Source organism: Mauremys mutica, chromosome 8 (assembly GCF_020497125.1).
Source record: "Mauremys mutica isolate MM-2020 ecotype Southern chromosome 8, ASM2049712v1, whole genome shotgun sequence".
NCBI classification, from domain to species: domain Eukaryota; kingdom Metazoa; phylum Chordata; order Testudines; family Geoemydidae; genus Mauremys; species Mauremys mutica.
Window position 1 is genome coordinate 110,850,124 of NC_059079.1, and position 22,000 is coordinate 110,872,123.

Genomic DNA, 22,000 nt, shown 5'->3' on the forward strand with positions numbered 1-22,000 from the left:
TGGTTGGTGCAGAAACCAGAAGCTCGATTTACAACTTGCTTGGTCCTGGGATTGTGGGAGGAAGATGAGGGCTAGCTGTAGAGGTTGGGCTCATGAAATGTGCCTGGGATGTGGGGGCTGAAGGAAAGAAGCTTACATTGGATAGGGTGATGGAAGTAGCTTGAGCTCAGTAAGGCAAGCAAAAACCTAAATTGTCTGAGCCCCCAAAGTGATGAAACAGTTCCTTATGGGATGGTGATGAGCTAGTATATTCTGGGCCTGGGAGGGCTATGATTCTGGGTGAGGTGATTCTGTGGCTCAAATAAGTATCAGTAGCTTGTTTCAGGCTGTCTGGGGTTTAGTTTCATTCAAGGAGACTTAGAGCACCAGTATTTTCTCTCTCGGCTCTAAGTAGCAAGCCTGGGGTGCGCAGGCAGGTTCTCTGACCTTGGGGCTGTGCCTGATGTTGCTAACGTGCCTGTTTGTGTTACAGGATCGGTGGGGATGGAGTGAGAGGTGTCTAGCCAGGGATGAAGATGGTAGTTCAGTAGGTACAGTAGCAGCATGATGGCCCTTGAACAAGACTGGACTTGCTGAAGGAGGAGGAAAGATAGCAGGAGGCAGGAGCTGGGGGCACTAAGCTGGTGTTGATGCCAGGCCTCCAGGAGTCATGATTGCAGAGCGACTGCAGAAACAGAGTCTGGAAGAGCTGAAATGCACATCCTTCAACGTCAGCCTGGTAAGATGTTTCTCTGCCTCAACCTTGCAGGTTTAGTCTATGTTGGAAATGGTATCAAGATTATTTTTAATTGTGGGGAGGAGGGGTCCACATTTTGCATCTGTACTGAATCAAGTTCCCAGTGTGGTGTCAGTGGGCGCTGTGCTGCAAGATTTGTCAGCTTTCAGGCTGGCTGTAAAATTGGAGCCTGTGTGACCTGTGGTCACTAAACAGCCCCAAGCATTTGAGAGCTTAACCTGTGGCCCCAGCTCAGGTAATGACATTCTGTCCTCTAAATTCTGAATGCAGTTTTGGTGGGATTCAGCATTCCAATTCACTTCAGCCCTAAACTCTGGTGCAGTGCTGATTGCGCTCTTATTGAGGCTGTTGTCCCTGCCACGGAAGTGGCTGCATATCTGCTGTGTGGGCAGCAAGCCTTGGGAGGCGTTAATCTTTTTCTCTTTTGTAGAGGTCTTTGGGATCCCTTAGGATGAAAGGCAAGTTGTTATGAGGAGAAAGTATCTTCCTCTGTATTAGCAGGACTGTTGTAAGCAAGACACAAAGGGCTTGGCTACACTTACAAATTTGCAGCGCTGCAGCAGGGTGTGAAAACACACCCTCTCCAGCGCTGCAAATTGCGGCGCTGCAAAGCGCCAGTGTAGTCAAAGCCCCAGCGCTGGGAGCGCGGCTCCCAGCGCTGTCCGTTATTCCCCACAGGGAGGTGGAGTACGGACAGCGCTGGGAGAGCTCTCTCCCAGCGCTGGCGCTTTGACTACACTTAGCGCTTCAAAGCGCTGCCGCGGCAGCGCTTTGAAGTGTAAGTGTAGCCAAAGCCAAAGTAATTCTTCCACTCTACTCCGCACTGATAAGGCTTCAGCTGGAGTATTGTGTCCTGTTTCGAGCGCCGCATTTCAGGAAAGATGTGGACAAATTGGAGAAAGTTCAGAGAAGAGAAATAAAAATGATCAAAGGTCTAGAAAACATGACCTGTGAGGGGAGATTGAAAAAAATTGGGTTTGTTTAGTCTGGAGAAGGGAAGACTGAGGGAAGACATGATAACAATCTTCAAGTATGTAAAAAGGGTGTTAAAAGAGGAGGGTGATAAATTGTTCTCCTTAACTACTGAGAACAGGACAAGAAGCAATGGGCTTAAATTGCAGCAAGAGAGATTTAGGTTAGACATTAGGAAAAAATTCCAAGTTGTAAGAGTGAAAAGCACTGGAACAACGACCTAGGGAGGTTGTGGAATCTTTGTAATTGGAGGCTTTTAAGAACAGGTTAGACAAACATCTGCCAGGAATGGTCTAGATCAGTGTTTCTCAACAACCAGTCCATGGACTGGCCCCGGTCCCTGCGATCTCCCTGACACAGTTTAGGAAGGCAGCAAGCCAATTCATGGTATCAAAAAGGTTGAGAAACACTGGTCTAGATAATGCTTAAGGACTGAACTAGATGACCTGTTGAGGTCCCTTCCAGTCCTACATTTCTATGATTTTCCATAGTTCAGCATGTTACTTTTTTGTAATAAGCCTGGTTTTTGTCTCCTCTTCTAATCCCCAAAATATTAACCAAAACAAATTAATTATGCCTGAAATCTCACCTGTGGTCTTATGCCCAGAGCAAACTTTTTTTTTTGTTTGGGGGTGGGGAGGAATCTCTGCTACTTAAACCCCCAGTCTCTCCTTTGGGATCATTGGCCTCTGTGCATAACTCTGGTGCCTGCTTTGGATCTCTGCTCCTGAAGGGTGAGGGGGATGTGGGCATGAGAGAAGAGAGGCTGAAGCACTGGAGTAATGCATGAATTGCTTGAGCATTGCAATAGCAGTATGTTGAAACTGACAGGTTGCTATTTGAGAGAGAGAAGGTAGGTGAGGGAATACCTTTTTGTTGGACCAACTTCTGTTGGTGAAAGGTACAAACTTTTGAGCTACACAGAGCTCTTCTTCCTGTCTGGGCAAGGAAGCAGAAGTTGCTATTTGGAATTTCACTCTGTTTGGGTAGTTAACTTGAAAATGTGTTTGGGACTAAGGAGAGCTTGAAGTTCTTGACCCTTCTCCTGCATCATCAAATCTCAGTTTTGCTCCCAGACCTTACCTTGCTGCAGGTTCCAAAGTAATTTTCCAAAGGGAAATTGTGTGGTAGCTCCTCCCTACTTGTCCAGTCATGAACCTAAGATTTACATTAGCAAATCTTCTCTCTCCTCATACCCTGTCCCTGCTCCTCCTCCTTCTGAGCTTCCCTGTTTTGCATCCTGTGTTGAACCAGTACTGAAACAGCCATTGGTGATCAGTAGGATGACTTGACTTAAATCAGTGATTTAAATCACCGATTTTATTAACGATTTAAGTCAGCAAGCAGGAAACTTTAAATAATTGATTTTAATTATAAGAACATAAGAACATAAGAACGGCCGTACCGGGTCAGACCAAAGGTCCATCTAGCCCAGTATCTGTCTACCGACAGTGGCCAATGCCAGGTGCCCCTGAGGGAGTGAACCTAACAGGCAATGATCAAGTGATCTCTCTCCTGCCATCCATCTCCATCCTCTGACCAACAGAGGCTAGGGACACCATTCTTACCCATCCTGGCTAATAGCCATTTATGGACTTAGCCACCATGAATTTATCCAGTCCCCTTTTAAACATTGTTATAGTCCTAGCCTTCACAACCTCCTCAGGTAAGGAGTTCCACAAGTTGACTGTGCGCTGCGTGAAGAAGAACTTCCTTTTATTTGTTTTAAACCTGCTGCCTATTAATTTCATTTGGTGACCCCTAGTTCTTGTATTATGGGAATAAGTAAATAACTTTTCCTTATCCACTTTCTCAACATCACTCATGATTTTATATACCTCTATCATGTCCCCCCTTAGTCTTCTCTTTTCCAAATTGAAGAGTCCTAGCCTCTTTAATCTTTCCTCATATGGGACCCTCTCTAAACCCCTAATCATTTTAGTTGCTCTTTTCTGAACCTTTTCTAGTGCTAGAATATCTTTTTTGAGGTGAGGAGACCACATCTGTACACAGTATTCGAGATGTGGGCGTACCATGGATTTATATAAGGACAATAATATATTCTCAGTCTTATTCTCTATCCCCTTTTTAATGATTCCTAACATCCTGTTTGCTTTTTTGACCGCCTCTGCACACTGCGTGGACATCTTCAGAGAACTATCCACGATAACTCCAAGATCTTTTTCCTGACTCGTTGTAGCTAAATTAGCCCCCATCATGTTGTATGTATAGTTGGGGTTATTTTTTCCAATGTGCATTACTTTACATTTATCCACATTAAATTTCATTTGCCATTTTGTTGCCCAATCGCTTAGTTTTGTGAGATCTTTTTGAAGTTCTTCACAATCTGCTTTGGTCTTAACTATCTTGAGTAGTTTAGTATCATCTGCAAACTTTGCCACCTCACTGTTTACCCCTTTCTCCAGATCATTTATGAATAAATTGAATAGGATTGGTCCTAGGACTGACCCTTGGGGAACACCACTAGTTACCCCTCTCCATTCTGAGAATTTACCATTAATTCCTACCCTTTGTTCCCTGTCCTTCAACCAGTTCTCAATCCATGAAAGGACCTTTCCTTTTATCCCATGACAGCTTAATTTACGCAAGAGCCTTTGGTGAGGGACCTTGTCAAAGGCTTTCTTGAAATCTAAGTACACTATGTCCACCGGATCCCCCTTGTCCACATGTTTGTTGACCCCTTCAAAGAACTCTAATAGATTAGTAAGACACGATTTCCCTTTACAGAAACCATGTTGACTATTGCTCAAGAGTTTATGTTTTTCTATGTCTGACAATTTTATTCTTTACTATTGTTTCAACTAATTTGCCCGGTACCGACGTTAGACTTACCGGTCTGTAATTGCCAGGATCACCCCTAGAGCCCTTTTTAAATATTGGCGTTACATTAGCTAACTTCCAGTCATTGGGTACCGAAGCCGATTTAAAGGACAGGTTACAAACCTTAGTTAATTGTTCCGCAACTTCACATTTGAGTTCTTTCAGAACTCTTGGGTGAATGCCATCTGGTCCCGGTGACTTGTTAATGTTGAGTTTATCAATTAATTCCAAAACCTCCTCTAGTGATACTTCAATCTGTGACAGTTCCTCAGATTTGTCACCTACAAAAGCCAGCTCAGGTTTGGGAATCTCCCTAACATCCTCAGCCATGAAGACTGAAGCAAAGAATCCATTTAGTTTCTCCGCAATGACTTTATCATCTTTAAGCGCTCCTTTTGAATTTTGATCATCAAGGGGCCCCACTGGTTGTTTAGCAGGCTTCCTGCTTCTGATGTACTTAAAAAACATTTTGTTATTACCTTTGGAGTTTTTGGCTAGCCGTTCTTCAAACTCCTCTTTGGCTTTTCTTATTACACTCTTGCACTTAAGTTGGCAGTGTTTGTGCTCCTTTCTATTTGCCTCACTAGGATTTGACTTCCACTTTTTAAAGGAAGTCTTTTTATCTCTCACTGCTTCTTTTACATGGTTGTTAAGCCACGGTGGCTCTTTTTTAGTTCTTTTACTGTTTTTCTTAATTTGGGGTATACATTGAAGTTGGGCCTCTATTACGGTGTCTTTAAAAAGGGCCCACGCAACTTGCAGGGATTTCACTTTAGTCACTGTACCTTTTAACTTTTGTCTAACTAACCCCCTCATTTTTGTATAGTTCCCCCTTTTGAAATTAAAGGCCACAGTGTTGGGCAGTTGAGATGTTCTTCCCACCACAGGGATGTTGAATGCTATTTTATTATGGTCACTATTTCCAAGCGGTCCTGCTATAGTTACCTCTTGGACCAGCTCCTGCGCTCCACTCAGGATTAAATCTAGAGTCGCCTCTCCCCTTGTGGGTTCCTGTACCAGCTGCTCCATGAAGCAGTCATTTAAAGTATCGAGAAATTTTATCTCTGCATTTCGTCCCGAAGTGAAATGTTCCCAGTCAATATGGGGATAATTGAAATCCCCCACTATTATTGGGTTCTTAATTTTGATAGCCTCTCTAATTTCCCTTAGCATTTCATCATCACTATTACTGTCCTGGTCAGGTGGTCGATAATAGATCCCTACTGTTATATTTTTACTAGAGCATGAAATTTCTATCCATAGAGACTCTATGGAACCTGTGGATTCGCTTAAGATTTTTACTTCATTTGAATCTACACTTTCTTTAACATATAGTGCCACTCCTCCCCCTGCACGGCCTTTTCTGTCCTTCCGATATATTTTGTACCCCGGAATGATTGTGTCCCATTGATTGCTCTCAGTCCACCAGGTTTCTGTGATGCCTATTATATCTATATCCTCCTTTATCACAAGGCACTCTAGTTCACCCATCTTATTATTTAGACTTCTGGCATTTGTGTACAACCACTTTAAAAACTTGTCCCTTTTTATTAGCCTGCCTTTTTCTGATGTGCCATATTCTTTTTTATGTGACTGTTTATCATCTGATCCGGCCCTTACATTATGCCTCTGCTCCTGACTATAACCTGGAGATTCTCTATCATCAGACTCTCCCCTAAGAGAAGTCTGTGTCCGATCCACACGCTCCTCTGCAGCAGTCGGCTTTCCCCCATCTCCTAGTTTAAAAACTGCTCTACAACCTTTTTAATGTTTAGCGCCAGCAGTCTGGTTCCACTTTGGTTTAGGTGGAGCCCATCTCTCCTGTATAGGCTCCTCCCATCCCAGAAGTTTCCCCAGTTCCTATGTTTTGCATTTGTACTTTTAATTATTTTTCTAAAGAGCAGTTCATTTGCATTGGTTGATATAACCATTGAAATATGTAGAATTGCAACTCAATATAAACTTCATGCTAAATTTAATACTACTTTCTGCCAACCATGAGGATACACTATATCTATACACATTTATATAAGCTATTATATAGATCAACATACATTCATTTGGATTCTTAATTTGTACATTTTTTATTATGTTAGAACAGTTGTTCTCAAATGTATTGGATCATACCCCCCTTTTTTGTGTCTGTAATAGTTTACACTCTCCCCTCCACACAAGTCATATACTGATAAAAAAACCAACATGCAACTCTCACTAAATATTAAAAACAGTAAGGCATTGATTCAAACAGGCTTTTTTGTTTTTCACTTGAGGGTTTTTTTTCTGTTGCACGAATGAGCCAACAATCCATAGTAATAAAAAATTGGAAAGAGTCCAGCTGCGGGCAACAAAAATGATTAGGAGGCTGGAGCACATGACTTATGAGGAGAGGCTGAGGGAACTGGGATTGTTTAGTCTGCAGAAGAGAAGAATAAGGGAGGATTTGATAGCTGCTTTCAACTACCTGAAAGGGGGTTCCAAAGAGGATGGATCTAGACTGTTCTCAGTGGTGGCAGATGACAGAACAAGAAGCAATGGTCTCAAGTTGCAGTGTGGGAGGTCTAGGATATTAGGAAAAACTTTTTCACTAGGAGGGTGGTGAAGCACTGGAATGGGTTACCTAGGGAGGTGGTGGAATCTCCTTCCTTAGAGGTTTTTAAGGTCAGGCTTGACAAAGCCCTGGCTGGGATGATTTAGTTGGGGGTTGGTCCTGCTTTGAGCAGGGGGTTGGACTAGATACCTCCTGAGGTCCCTTCCAAACCTGATATTCTATGATTCTATGATAATAAGAGCAAAAGCAAAACCGCGATTGTGGTAGATACTTACAATTAAATGTGCATAACATGTTGTAGTAAACGGATTAACGTACAGATTAGCAACAACTTTATATAATGCTATGCAATCTTAACAGAAATCTATCAAAATGCACAGCACCTTCTGAAGACCTGATATGTCTGGAGCAGTGTTTCTCAAACTTCATTGCACTGTGACCCCCTTCTGACAACAAAAATTACTACATGACCCCACAGGGGGGACCAAAGGCTGCCCCAGGGGTGGGGGGGGGAGCAAAGCTGAAGTCCAAGGGCTTCTGTCCTGGGTGGGGGGCATATAACCTCCGCCCTGGGCGGTGGGGCTTGGGCTTGAGCCCTGGGTGGTGGGGCTTGGGTTTGGGCTTCAGACTTGCTGGGGCCCAGGGCCTACACCAGCCTTGGTGACCCCATTAAAATGGGGTTGGGACCCACTTTGAGGTCCCGACCCACTGTTTGAGAACCCCTGATCTGGAGGAATCAACTTTACTAGTTATTCATTGGTGTGGGTAAAATGCGTGCTGTATTTTTTTCCTAAAGCTTCTCATGGCTCCCCTCCAGAATACAGTCTGTGTCCCCCAGTTTAAGAGTGTTAGAAAATGGAGAGTGACACATTTCTTATTTACTAGATGACTTTCTACATGTGATTTGTGTCAAGCTACTATTGGGAGGAAATTGGAATTCAATTAAACATTCTCAAAACAGCATTTAAAAATTGTTTTTATTTGCTAAATTAAACCATTTTAAATGTGCTGGAGACAAAAAAGTAAGTTTATCAAAACACGTTACAGCAGTATGTTTTAAATATATTAAACAAAGGAAGTATTAACTGTAGTTAGTGAGCTAACAGATTGTTTCTAGTCACCACAGACCAGATTCTCAAAAGTATTTAGATGCCTGCCTGAAGGTGCAGAAAAGTACATAATGGGATTAGGTGCCTAACTCCATTGAAATCCATGGGAATTTGTTACCCAATCTGCTTAGGCACCCAAAAGTACCTGTCTCCATCTTCAGGTGCCTAAATACCTCTGACAGTCTGGCCCCATATCCTTCAACTTTTAAAAATGAGTAGATCTCCTTTCCCACCTGGTTTTTATTCATAGATTGGAAGAGGAAAACAAGCTTTTCTGCCTTTTCAACTTCCATTTGGTTTCTCAACTTTGAATGAACTAGTCAAAATGAAGTCTCTCCATGTGCTACCTAAACTGAAACTAAAAGTAATTAAGGCAAAAGCTTTTCTGCACAACAGAAATGGAAAGTACTTCCATTTGGAAAAAATGTGACTACTAGCATTCCTTCCATTGTAAAGACTGACAATAATATAGATACTTAATGCAGCTCATGATGTTGTGACATATTTATAAAGCTTGAGTTGACCTCAAAAGTTAATGTTTTCTTGCTGATTCTGTGTATAATTAAAGTAGTAACACCCTTTGACTCATTAAAATTTGAGGAGGGCTCCCTGTTGCAGCATATTTTTCATTTAAGTGATTTTAATTTAATGTAGGGAGTTTAGGCTTTAAAGTTGCCATAGTTTCAAATTTAATTTTAAACAGGTTTTATTTTTAAAAAGAAAATGTATTTAATATAAATACTTTTTTTAAGTGGAGGGAAAAACATCAATTTTTATCCTGCCTGCGGATCACTAACAGGAGAAGGAAGAGAACAGGAGTTGCTGACTAGGCTGAGACACAGATCATGAGGAGGGAGGATGGGATGGCAGGGTTTCATGACACAGAACAGCACACTTCTTACACATACTTCCCACCATCAATTTTATATGGTCAACCATTTGTCTATGCCTTGGGCCTCACTGATGTGATGATTGTAAGTGCCTCAGATTCGCCACTGCATCCAGCATCACAAGATGTTTCTGCTAAAGTGATTAGTAGTGAAATAGTTAATGGCATTGAAACATAATCTGCTGTTGTGCTTCAGAATTAACCCATCACTAAATTCAGATCTGTCAACTGCTGGTGGCAGACTTGGGCCCAATCCAATTGTCAGCCCATAATTCAGTTATGTTTGGAAGGCTTTCTTCACAGCCTTACGGTCTAGAAACTTTAAAACAAAACCAAGCGTCTTTTCCCAACCCCTTCTCCTGAGGCTCTCTGCCTTGAGTGTATCTCCTGAGCCACACATGCACCTTTCCTCAAGGGCCCCTGACTTGGGTGCATCCCTCCTAACACCCCCAGACCTGCCCTTTAGATGCTCTGGATGGAGTGCCTGTCCCATCTCCACCCCACACACACACACACCCCACACCCCCCGGACCCCTGCTGATTTTTTGTTTTTTCAGTTATTCTCCTATATTTTAAAGTGTTTTTTCCCTCTTTGCTGTGCCAGCCCTACTTGCAGAGGAATGTGAGACATGAACAAGAGGAGAAAAGTGTGACTGATTATACCCAAAGTGCTGATGGATGCCTAACAGAAGTTAACTGAAGAGAGAGACCGGTTTCAGAGGGGTAGCCACGTTAGTCTGCATCAGCAAAAACAACGAGGCGTCCTTGTGGCACGTTAGAGGCTAACAAATTTATTTGGGCATAAGCTTTCGTGGGCTAAAACCCACTTCATCAGATGCATGGAGTGAAAAATACAGTAGGCAGGTATATATATTACAGCACATGAAAAGATGGGCGTTGCCTTACCAAGTGGGGGGTCAGTGCTAACGGAGCCAATTCAATCAAGGTGGAAGTGGCCTATTCCCAACAGTTGACAAGAAGGGGGGAATATCAACAGAGGGAAAATTATTTTGTTGAGAGAGGAGTCTTGGTCTTTCCTGTGATGTGGTGATTCCATGTGTTTCCCTCCATAGCCTTTGCCTGACCACACAGACATGGCTCACTTTGGCAGCCCCCTCCAGCTTGCGTCCGGTAAGTGTTTGGATGGACTTCTACCTTCTGTGTCCACATCACACTTCTCTCCTCTGATTTCATTTTTGTTTTAGAATTTTCTACTTGAACCTCCCAGCAAAAGCAAGCTTTTAGCAGAGATCAAGCCAATAGGAGTGTTTCCATGATCTTACTTTTATAGTGCCAGTGGGAACAATTATCTTCGGCAAAACTAAACCAAACGTTGCAGCATCAAGTATCTGAGAGTGAAACTGACTTTTCATTGTCCCCAAAGAGTGATGTATGAGCTATATTTTTAAAACATTTTTTAATCATCTCTGGTTATTTTAGTAACAAGAGAGGAAATTTGTTTAAATAAAACTAGTAAATTGAATCCCTTTATTGTTGCCCTTTTCTGGCCATATCAGTTTTAGGATTTTGCACTGGTTCCCATCCCTGTAGTATCAGATGTAGTTTTATTGTTGTGGCATGAAAGCGCCCACACTGTGCCAACCACACAAGCAGCAAGATGCAGTCCCTGCTGAAGGAGAACGCAGAGTAAGACTAGTAACAGATGCAGGGAGGGAAAGGGACAAAATGCCCAACCAGCATTTTAAAGATCAGTATTAGTGGCTGCTATTAGCTGGCTAATTGCTGGGCTTGGAGAGAATGTTAGAACAGGATTAGATTGATGAACTAGCAAGACAAAACCTTCAACGGTGATATGTGTGTATCAAACTAGTTAAAAGTATCCTGACTCCTGAGCAGCTTACAGAGCTTTTCTCCAGGGGAGTAAAGAGCTGTTTCTCAATCATGAGGGAACCTCCTCAGAGGGAAGAGTATTTCTCTGGTACTAAGTCTTTCACATTCTCAGTGGAACTGCCTCCAGTCCCCCATTTTAAATAGTTTCTTGCCTGGCAGCAGTTCTCCTCTGGGTGCTTGTAACATCACTGATCATGGGAAAGAGGGAAACGATCCATTCCAGCAAGGCGATACTGTTGATGTCAGTTATAACATTGGCTTGGTCACACAAGTTGGGCCTGCATAGCCCAGTGATCCAGATATTACTCCTGTCTATGGTTCCAGCCCTGACAGTGCTTTACTGTATGGAGTGGTTCTCACTGGACATCTGTATGTTCAAAGTGTGCTTGAGTATCTTCTGGGGCCCAGGGTTCTGAGATTCTCCTCCCTGTGTGTCTTGTCTGAAAGCTCTATTCTCTGTTTCAGAAGCTGTCTGTCTTGGTCTACTTCTCTTTGCCTCAGCATGTTTTTGTTCTGGCCTTTTCATGGCATCAGACTTATTCTCAATTATTTCTGGCATTAATTGTCTCTACTGCATATGCAGCTGCACAGATTGCTGTGTGCCAGCCCTTCAGGAAGGCTCCTGTAGTTCTCAGACAGGCAGCCCCCACAGTGAACTCTCATCTTTCCTCATCCATATCTGTCTAAGGGCTGAATGTTGTTCAGCTAGGTTAGGCAACCCTCTAGGATTGTCCTGGAGTCTCCTGGAATTAAAGATTAATCTTTAATTAGATTGTCATGTGATGAAATCTCCAGGAATTTTCCAACCAAAGTTGGCAACCCTACTTGTATAGGGTTTGGCATTGTTGGCATTCAGTGAAGATTTTCAGCAGTTAAGCAGGCTGGTGGGGAAAGAACAATGCTCAGATAGAAATCTTGCTCTAGATTGAAGCAGTGTTGCTCTGTCAAGGCTTTGTGAATTGGGGATGTTTGTAGGGACTGGTCAGTAACTGTGGAACCTGCTACACTTTGGTTTATTTTGATGTTCTAGGACTTGTTCTTGCTCACAGTTGCTCAGCACACCATTTTCATTGCTGAGTTCCTCAAACTTAGAGATGTCAATTGTGGAGGAGGTGGCTGCAACTTTCCCTCCAATTCCAAACTTCCAGGCAGGATGTCCGTTTGCTTTTTCCCCAGTCCACACCTTCTGTCAGAGCAGAGTGTCTGGCACAGGCTTGTCTCTCCATGGTTTCAGCATATCAACATTAGGGAGCAGGGGAGACTTACCAGTCCCTTTGTTCCCACCTGCTTTGCTCCTCCAGTGTACATCACTCCTTTAACAGAATATTCTTTGCTATTCCACCTGCCCCCATGTGTTGTCACCTTGCCAGTCTGATTAGAGGGAAACTGTGTTCAAGGGGCTTTCAGTTATGGAAGACAAATTGGGATCTGTGTTTGGAAATAAAGATTAAAAGAGCTAGAACTTCTCACAGGTATCCAGTAATGACAGCAGTGGGGGCCAGATGATGAGTCAGTCAGGACTGCCTGTGCTCATCTTTGTGTGGAACTGGGAACTACCATAGACACAGAATAGAGGGAATCAAACTATAAAGCCCAGTGGTCAGAAATGGACTTTGTTGGGGCAAGCCCTTCTCTGCCAGGTGCATGCAGTGCCCACTCCCCAATTAAAGGTTATTTGGAGGGCGTCAGAAGTTACTGGATAGGGTGTTATGGCACTGGTCCCTCATCCAGGACTGTGGGACAGCTGGTGAGGCAGAGGCCATGCTGTTAAATCTCTCCCTCTTTTGTGGTGTCTCTTGCAGAGAGGGCTTCCTGGTGGGACCTGATCTCCTGTCCCAGGATACACCTTCAGGACAGCACAGGTTTCAGTTGCCACCACTCCGGCTTGAGTCTGTCTCCTTGCAGCCAAGACTGCTGCCCTAAGAACAGCCTTCCACCCCAAACACTAGCCACGGACCCACTCACCTTGGGGAAGGCTTCTATGGTCCCCACCAAAAGGCACTGCTGCTCACCCTCAGTGCCTGAGAATTTCTTCCACTGGCATCCCCTCTGTAGGCCCCTTGGCTCCAAAGTGTGGACTCCTATCAAGCATCGGGGCAGCAGTGGAGAAGGTGCTTTGGAAGAGCAGCCCCCGATCCCACACCATGGAGCCTGCAGTCTCAGGTTTGATCAAGCTCCAGGTGCATCTCTTCAGTGTGTCCAAGGTGGTGGTGGCAGTAGCCCCCCTTTTTTCAGTCTGTCCCTATCCCAGGAATCTATAGTCAGCATGTTGTGGGAGAGTGAGAAGACCTTGCAGCCTTTCCCCTTGCAACGTCGCTTCTCCTTATCACCTGTTCGGTTCCTGCCCTCGCCACAGAGCTCTGCCTCCTCCACACCAGAACTGCTCAGGCACCAGCATGGCCTCCCACACAGCCAGTCACAGCCCTGTGATCTAGACACAAAGAAGAATGACCTCAAGCGGTGCCATGATGAGGATGCAAAGTGGCACCGTCCCTCACTCAACTTCTACAAGATGAACCAGGTAGGATGGAAGGAGTAGGGCAAGAAGAAGGGGGAGCCAGGGTTTTTTGGAGAGGGGGTTGTTTGTTTTTTTGTAGATTTTTAAGGCAGGAAGGAACTATTACCATCATTCAGTCAGCTCTCCTGCACAATACAGACCAAAGAACTTCACCCAATAAATGCATTAAGCCCAGAATTTCTGTTTGAGCTATAGCATCTTGGAAAGATATCCAGTCTTGACGTAAAGACTGCAGTGATGGAGAATCTGCTAGGTCCTAAGAAAGAACATGCCAAAATTCCCCAAAGTAAAAAGGTAGGACTTGACACTTCAAATGTTAGAAAAAAGTCAGAAGAAAAACACAGTTTTAGGCTGTTGAATATACCATGAAAGGTAAACAAATGTCATGGTCTAGTCAGAAGGGTTTGTATCCTTGTTAATGTTCAGCCTGCACAGGTAACTACAGATGAAATTCTCTGTCCTGTGTAAATGGCAGGTCCTCTTCTGTATACAGAAGTTGCTCCCAACAGGTGAGGATGAAGAGAGGTGCTGCAGGCTTTATGTAAATCTGTATCTGTGCTATCACTGCAGACTGGGAAGAGGGAAGATTGTCAGGACCATATAACTGCACACCTTGCAGACTGCTCCTGTTCCATATCAGTCCAAGCAGCAGAGAAATTAGGGGCTGGAGCTGGTACTGCAGGCAGGGAGCCTTTCTTGGTGTCATGCTAGAGAAATCTCACAACACTGGCATATTCATCCTCCTTGCTAGCACTGTTGGAAGGACTTTGTTCTAGCTTCCTAATCGTTCTTGTTTGTTTGACAGAAGCAGTTCTCAGGAGGAGGCCTCTGTTTCTTAGACAAGTCTGAGGAAGGCAGTGCTCCATCATGGTTCTTGGCTTGCAATCCACAAGCCCCTTCAGCCCCATGCAGTCCCATCAGCAGCTATGGCCAAGTGCTGAGTGAGGAAGAGGAAGATGAGGCAAGGAACCGAAGCTGGCACCTGGGCAGCCAGAGGACTTTTTTCCAGCAAGACTTTAGCGACCTGGATCTGAATCTGATTGAAGAGAACTAGGGTTGCATATACATTCTGGAAACTGCAGAGCTCCCCCTCTCCCCACTGCGGGGAGCGTGCACACCCACGGAGGAGAACGCGGCTTAGGCATCAGCACCGCTGGGGCTCTGCAGGGGACCGCGGCCCTGGCCCGGATGAACTTTTTGTAAAGGAAAAAGTTAAAAGTTGCTTCAGTGCAATGTGTGTAACTGAGGGGAGGGCGCTGACTCCTGCGGCTGGGCTGGGGCTCGGGGTTACTGCCCCGTCCCTGCGCACCCGCACCCCGGGGTGGGGACAGAGTCCCGCCCCCAGCGGCTGCGGACTCGGAGCGGCTCCGCACCGACCGTGCGCGGGGATCCAACGGACACAGCTGGAGCAAGGGCTGAAAGTGAACCCGCCCCGCGGCTCCCGGCGCGCGGCTCCGAGCCCCCGGCCGGCCGGCCGCGCGCTGCCCGCGGGTTTGTCCGCGTCCCTCGCCCGCTGCCGGCGGGGCCTGAGCGGCCAGGCGGGGGGAGGGGCGCTCGCTGGCGGCATCGGCCGGGGCGGGAAACGGACGTTGGTTGCGCAGAGCGGAAGCGGGCGACGCTCTGCATCGCGTCTCTATGGCTGCGCGGTCCGTTCCGCTCCGGGCCGGACGGGGCGCTGCCCAGGGACGGGAGCCTGGGGCCTCGCTCGCCGCGGACTCGGCCCGGCCCTTCCGCTTCCTCCTGGGAGTCGGGACCTGGGGCCCGGCGGTGAGTGTGGGCTGTGGGGGGAGCGAGTCTCCGCCCGCCGCCCGGGCCAGGGAAACGGGGGGGCCGGGGCCTGCCGCCGCCCGTCCGTCTGTCTGGCGAAGCCCCTCAGGTTTCCTGAGCACGGGCCGCTGGGGCGCGCCCGCAGGGGGGGCTGGAGCCGCGTCCCGTCGTGGGGGATCCCCCCGCCCGTTGCTGACGCCCGGGCAGTGCGCGACTTGCTCGGCCGGATCGGGTGGGGGAGGGGCCCGGGCCTTTTCCGTCTCCGAATCCCGCTGCCGTGAAGGGGCTCGCGGGGGGCGAGGCGTGAGGATCCGGGGTTCCGCCGCTGATGTGTGTGGCGTGGGCACGGAGCTCAGGAATCACCGTAATATCGTTCTCCGTCTCTTTTCAGCATTGCTCAGGGAACCTGAGCCGAGTGTCCTGTGCAGAGGCTCCCCTCAGGGCTGCTCAGGTCAGTCTTGGCTTGTCTCATGGACAGACACAAAGTGAAGCGCCAGAGGCTGGACCGGATTTGTGAAGGTAACCCTCTATCCCTAGAGCCTTGAGGTTTCCACCGGTCAGGAGGCTGCTCTGTTTCTGGAAAAGGGTGTTTAGGTGAGATGAGTAAACCTGAAACTCAGTTCCTACAGGCGGGGCAACTGGAATGACTCTCTAGTGGAACTAGGTGCTCTGCTCTCACTTCTTTTCTGTGCAGGCCACAGCCTAGAGAGACAGAGGATTAGGATTAAGATAAATTTGGGACATCCTCTTTAAACCTATCACTTTTCATCTCCCAGAAGATGCCTTGTTTTTCTGTTCTTGTTGCAGTGAATGAAGATTTTTTGAAAGGCTTTAGAAGATGCAGTAGAAATTTTCACAGTGAGATTCAGAGCTGAGACTGTGGAGGCTGTGACTATTATGAAACAATATCTAAATCCTCTGTTGTATTAGGAGTGCAAGCTAGGGATCAGGCATAGTTCTTCTTGGAGAGACATCCTGAGGTAGAGTGTTTTCTAGGGTGATTATTGCCCTGGCTTCTTGCTGCAGGAAACGCTCCTTTGGCCTTGGCACAGCAATCCTCCCTAGCAGAGATTCAAACACTAGGATTGAACTCTGGGAGAGTTGGCTAATGTTGGATAATTAACTGAAATATCTTTAAAACAGTTGAAATAAAGTTGCCAGCTGCTTATCCCATTTTCTTTTCCTTCCATCTGCAGGGAACAGTTCTGTAGAGCCATCTGGTTGTGCACTCTTCTGGCTCTCAATAGGTGCTTCCTGTCTTTGCTAATATGAGGCAGGAAGTTCCTATTAGGAGCCCTCTAAAAAGGGGGTATCTTTCAAGCCAGGGTCCAGGAGGGAAAGCAGAATGTGAGCAGCTAGGGAGATAAGGAATTGTGAGGAACAGGTCCTGCTATTAACCTGATGTTGGTTGACCTCATCTTTTATTTCCTTAATCCAGAATACGGTGGCCACCATATCGTCAGGAGTCCCTTTTTGTTATATAACGTGAATTGAGGACAATTTCTGGGAAGAGAATTCTATAACAATATTGAGACCCTTGTTACACTTTTGTGTGTGCATGTTTTTTCTTATTCAGCACTACAGTAACTCCTCTCTTAAAGTCATCCCAGTTAACGTAGTTTCGTTGTTACGTTGCTGATCAATTAGAGAACATGCTCGTTTAAAGTTGCGTAATGCTCCCTTTATAACATTGTTTGGCAGCCCCTGCTTTGTCCGTTGCTTGCAGAAAAAGCATCCCGTTGCAGCTAGCTGGTGGGGGGCTTGGAACCAGGGTGGACCGGCAGCCCCCTTATCAGCTCCCTGCTCCCCTAAGTTCCCTGTGTGGCAGCAGGCAAGCAGTTGCTGGGCAGTTTAGCTGTCCCTCCCCCACTGCCGTGTGCTGTTCCTGCCCTCATCTTTGGAGCTGCTCCCGGGAGCCTCCTGCTTGCTGTGCACGGAGGGGGGGAGGAGAGAGAGGGGCTAATGTCAGGGTGTCCCCCCTGCTCCTGCCCCCCACTTACACCATCTCCATAGAGCGGGGGGAAGGAGGGAACGACAATACGACAGGGCTCAGGATGGAGGGAGCTTGCTGGCGGAAGCTGCTGTCTCAACTTGCTGATCTACTTAAAAAGGCAATGTACTTAGAGTGAGGTCAGCGTACGTAAAGGGGCAATGTGCAACACACACACACACACACACGATGTCTCTCTCTATTTCTGTCTGCCATGCTGTCTCCCGTCCCTCCATTTGTGCTGCCCTGTAGAGTGTGAGGCTACATTAACAACAATGTGTTAACACTTGAGGGCTCACCTGAGTGCTAGTTCATCATTTAGTGGTAAGGTACTCCCTGGGAAATATCCCACCCTCTGACTCCCACCTCAACCAAGCTTCACAATCATCATTGCTGTGTACAGTATTAAATTGTTTAAAACTTAAACAATTAAAACTTATATAGTCTTTTGTTTGGTGAAAAAAATTTCCCTGGAACCTAACCCCACCTATTTACATTAATTCTTATGAGGAAATTGGATTTGCTTCGCATTGTTTCGCTTAAAGTCGCATTTTTTCAGGAACATAACTACAACATTAAGCGAGGAGTTACTGTATTAATACAATGCTTTGAACCTTGTTTCTGGTGAGGCTGCTCATTCTGGGCCCTCACTCAGAACTTTCTGTTGTGTCCTCTTCACACCAGAGGCACGGATAGTTCTACTCTGGCTTCATTTTCCTACATTTTTTCTGAGTTTGCTGACCTTTTCACATCCCCATTGACCATTTTCTTCCTTAATCTTTTTTATATTGTGGGAGTGTAGCTTCTTGTGCCCTACTGGATCAGTGCTGACTTACGTATACCCCCTTGCTCATGTTAATTATGGGCTCCAGAATTCACTTGTTCCTCTCTCCTGCACAGCTGATCACTGTTGTCTTTGTAGGTATACGGCCTCCTATTGTGAATGGCCCAATGCCTGCCCGACCACTGGTTGCACTCCTAGATGGGAGGGATTGCACTGTGGAAATGCCAATCCTGAAGGATGTTGCTACAGTGGCTTTCTGTGATGCTCAGTCAACTCAGGAAATCCATGAGAAGGTAGGGAGACTAAATGAGCCTTTATGGGGATGGAGCTGACTAGCTCTGTGTCTCTATGGAGATGCAGGAGTAGGGAATGGTTCTCAGGCTGGTATGCTTTCTGTTTGTGTTTGTAGGTGCTGAATGAGGCTGTGGGAGCTTTGATGTACCACACCATCACCTTGTCCCGCCAGGACCTGGAGAAGTTCAAAGCCCTTCGGGTCATTGTGCGTATTGGCAGTGGCTATGACAATGTGGACATCAAGTCAGCTGCAGAATTAGGTATGATGACCACAGTATGTCTGTTTTGGGGTTAAAAGTGGATGTATAGGAGGATATAACATATATTTCTTTTCCTGCGAGAGACAATACTCATGCTGGCCAACACCCACATAAAAGAATTTCAGAGCAAGCCCTTTAGGCTGGGGCTTCTTTAGATACCAGCTAGAATGTTTGAACTCAAAGGTTAAAGGGCAGCTGGCTTGAGAAGAAAGTTAAGGTTTTTAGGTCATTCAGATATAGGGATCATGAAGATCCCTGAGTTCTGGACACAAGGAAGGCTAAATATAATCTTTGGATACTACACTTACAGATGAATAGGTCTTGCACCTGTTTAGATTCAGTTAGGTCTTTACTACAAATACAAAAACCACAAGGAAAGAACTGACTTCTTATTGGACAAATTCAGTTCAGATGTTTAATAATCACTACTTGCCTTTCCAATAGACTTTATATGCAACTAAATTCTGGCTGAGCAGTGCATAATGAATGGATGGAGTAAAAGTGTCAGATATTTGGGACTGAGTGAGTGTAGCCATTGCTGTTCCAACTGCGTGTGGAGGGATCCAAATGAATTTTTTGGATCTCTATTCTATAGTACAGGCTCAATCAACAGGTGTGTACAATGCTGAATCATCTGTGCTTTCACTTTTGTCCTGGGTTTCTTTCCTGGTCTTTAGTTAGCTGTTGGGCTACTGTTGTGTCTTTTTAGGTCCTTTTACATTTGTCAAGGCAAAATACTGTGGGCTAAGGCTCTAGAAAAGCTTCCTTTTCCAACTAATTTCCTAGATTCTAGGGTTAAGTTTTGGGGAAGAAGCAATTTCATCCCATTGAGCATGATTTTCTTTTCCTGGCTACTTAAAGGATTTAGTTTGCTGAAAAGTTCTCTGGAGATGCTGGCCCTTCCTTGGGATCCCAAGAGTCTTCTCAAGCCAGGTAGACCTATCAGAAGCCAGTATCTAGCGGTTTAGCCAACTATCATTCCAAGAAGGCCACTGCATCAAATCTCTCTTTGTGGTGGATTACTCAGAATATATCTAGGGCTCTCTACAGTGCTTTAACATTTCCCTGCTTCCTTCCTGGCAGCAAAGAATCTTTCAGGCCCTTAACTCCCTTAGCATTAGAACTTAATGAGCGTTCTTGCCTATGGTATTTTGAGTGGGTCTGTGTTGCTGTACAGAATGGTTGATAGTGGTAACTTTAGTAACCATTGTTTCAAATTTAATCTCAAATGGATTTTGAGAAGGATTCCTGTGGGTTCCCACTGTGTGTTTAATGACTTAGATACCTTGTGGTTGCAGCTGCTGGGGAAGCCTATGCTTTCAGCCTGGCCTTGAGCATCTGGTGCATGAGGTCTGGAAGAATTCAGCCATCTCTGCTCCTACAGCCTGTTAGTTAATTCCTCAGGAACACCTCTGGGTTGCATCCTTGGCCATGGACATTCTAGATGCTGCTTCCTGTGCTATTTGTACAGCTCAGCTCTCTGATTTTGCCACATTTCTGCGGCAGTGGTGGTGGTGCACTCTAAAGGTCCTTTAGAAGCAAGGCAACTTAGGAAACTTTCCTGGAGGTTAAAAGACTGTGGGGAACTTCTCCATCTCAATACAAGGCTGGATTCTGAAACTTGGTTTTTTGGGTTGGTGCCATGCTCCAGGACTATTGCTGTCTTCTAGCCATCGTGTTGTATGAGTAGTTTGCAGCAGAGGTGCTATAGGCGGTGCTGGGAATCTCATTTGTACTTCCTCTTTCTAGGCATTGCAGTGTGCAACATCCCCTCCTCCTCTGTGGAGGAGACTGCTGATTCTACCCTCTGTCACATCTTGAACCTGTATCGCCGGGTTACTTGGCTTCATCAGGCTATGCGGGAAGGAAACCGAGCCTCAAGCATGGAGCAAATTCGAGAGGTGGCTGGAGGTGCTGTGCGTATCCGTGGTGAGACCTTGGGCATCATTGGCCTTGGTAAGAAATGGTGACTGTTAGATTGAAAAGGAAGCTCTGAAAGCTTTTGGGAATGTTGGTGTCGCTCTCAGCCTCAGGAATAGATAATCTCTCAGTGGCTGCTCACCAGTGAAACATTCTAGCTAACTTCTATAAATATCAGACTTCTAATTTATACCACCAGTGCCCTATAGTGCAGTGCTGCTGCCCCTAGAAGCTGGGCAATAGTCATGGTAGTAAGAATGCTTCTTTTCTCATGTTCCAATGATTAGAAAAACTGTAAGCTTCAGATGGTCCCTTCCAGTGGTAGTTCCATCACTGTGTATGCTAGCCATGGTGTTGGGAGCTTTCTGCGTGTTTCTGATACCAGATTGTTCCGGAAGCACTTGCTGTCAGGTCACCTGTTCTCCAGTCTGTCTGACTGTCTCTTGGGCCTGTGGATCAAGGTGCAGACCTGGTATTGGGAGCTCTTTATGTTTCTCCAATGGGCTGAGTGCTGTTGGCTGCTGTAGCATGGGTGAGGGCTAATTCTCATCATGGGAGCAACACAGAACCATATAAATGACCAGTCTCTGCTCTTTCATTTCCCTGAAGGGCTATAGAACCCTTGAGTCCTAGGAATGACTCTTATCCATACTCCAGTCCCCTAGCAGCTTTGTGTTGTGCTTGTGTTGCGTTTTGCTTGACATAGGTATGTTTTTTCTCTTTTGAAGGCCGAGTTGGGCAGGCAGTGGCCCTGAGAGCCAAGCCCTTTGGCTTCAACGTGATTTTCTATGATCCATATCTACCAGATGGTGTGGAGCGATCCCTGGGGTTACAGCGAATAGGAACTCTGCAGGACCTGCTAATGCACAGTGATTGCATCACATTGCACTGCAGTCTGAATGAACATAATCATCATCTCATCAATGACTTCACTATTAAACAGGTGCAGCCAGAAGCTTGGGTTTCCCCACAAAGCACTTGGGAAATGAATGAACACAAACTGCTGCTTCCACAGAGGCTGATAGCATGTGAATCCTGCTACCTCTGCTGTGTGGCTCCTGCTGCCTTTGGAGGCTGGGAGTGGGTGCATCGAGGTGCCTGGGCTTTGAGCTGTGCAAAATTTGTTCTTGGGAGAAGAGGAGGATTAAATCTCTCTGAATAATTTTATTTTATAAAGCATGTTTTAGGTTATTAGTTTCAAATTACATTTAAAATGAGTAACTGATAATGTTTGGTAGAGCCAGGAGTGATTAGGTCCGAGGCTGTGTAAATGCCTTCACACAGCTCTGATAATGCCCCCTCGATCCCAACCCATAGCACTCTGTGCTAAGCTGGTCTCAGGCTCTTCTCCTGCCACTCTGCTGATGCCTTTCAATGCTTTCCTGGGATTGAGAACCTCCTGAATAAATCAGTCCAGTTTTCTGCAGTTGTGAATCTTGTTTGCACTGATCAGTTGCTCTAGTACTCCACTAAAAGAAGTACGTGTCTTCAGTGTGGGAAACGTATGAGCTCCTTTCCCCC

At 45.8% G+C, this 22,000-nt stretch overlaps 1 protein-coding gene across 11 annotated transcripts in view; it reads left to right on the top strand.

Annotated features, from left to right (window-relative positions):
- The window catches only part of FAM53C (family with sequence similarity 53 member C), a 35,185-nt gene that overhangs the window by 1,588 nt on the left and 11,597 nt on the right, over positions 1–22,000 (top strand). For 6 of the 11 annotated variants that reach the window (XM_045026354.1, XM_045026360.1, XM_045026358.1 and 3 more), the window contains exons 1-6: positions 700–718; positions 15,623–15,750; positions 18,144–18,298; positions 18,415–18,559; positions 20,309–20,515; positions 21,208–21,422. In XM_045026354.1, coding sequence (XP_044882289.1) covers positions 15,702–15,750; positions 18,144–18,298; positions 18,415–18,559; positions 20,309–20,515; positions 21,208–21,422 — 771 coding nt within the window. In that variant the 5' untranslated portion in view covers positions 700–718; positions 15,623–15,701. The other 5 variants (XM_045026357.1, XM_045026355.1, XM_045026356.1 and 2 more) reach the window with 5 other exon arrangements.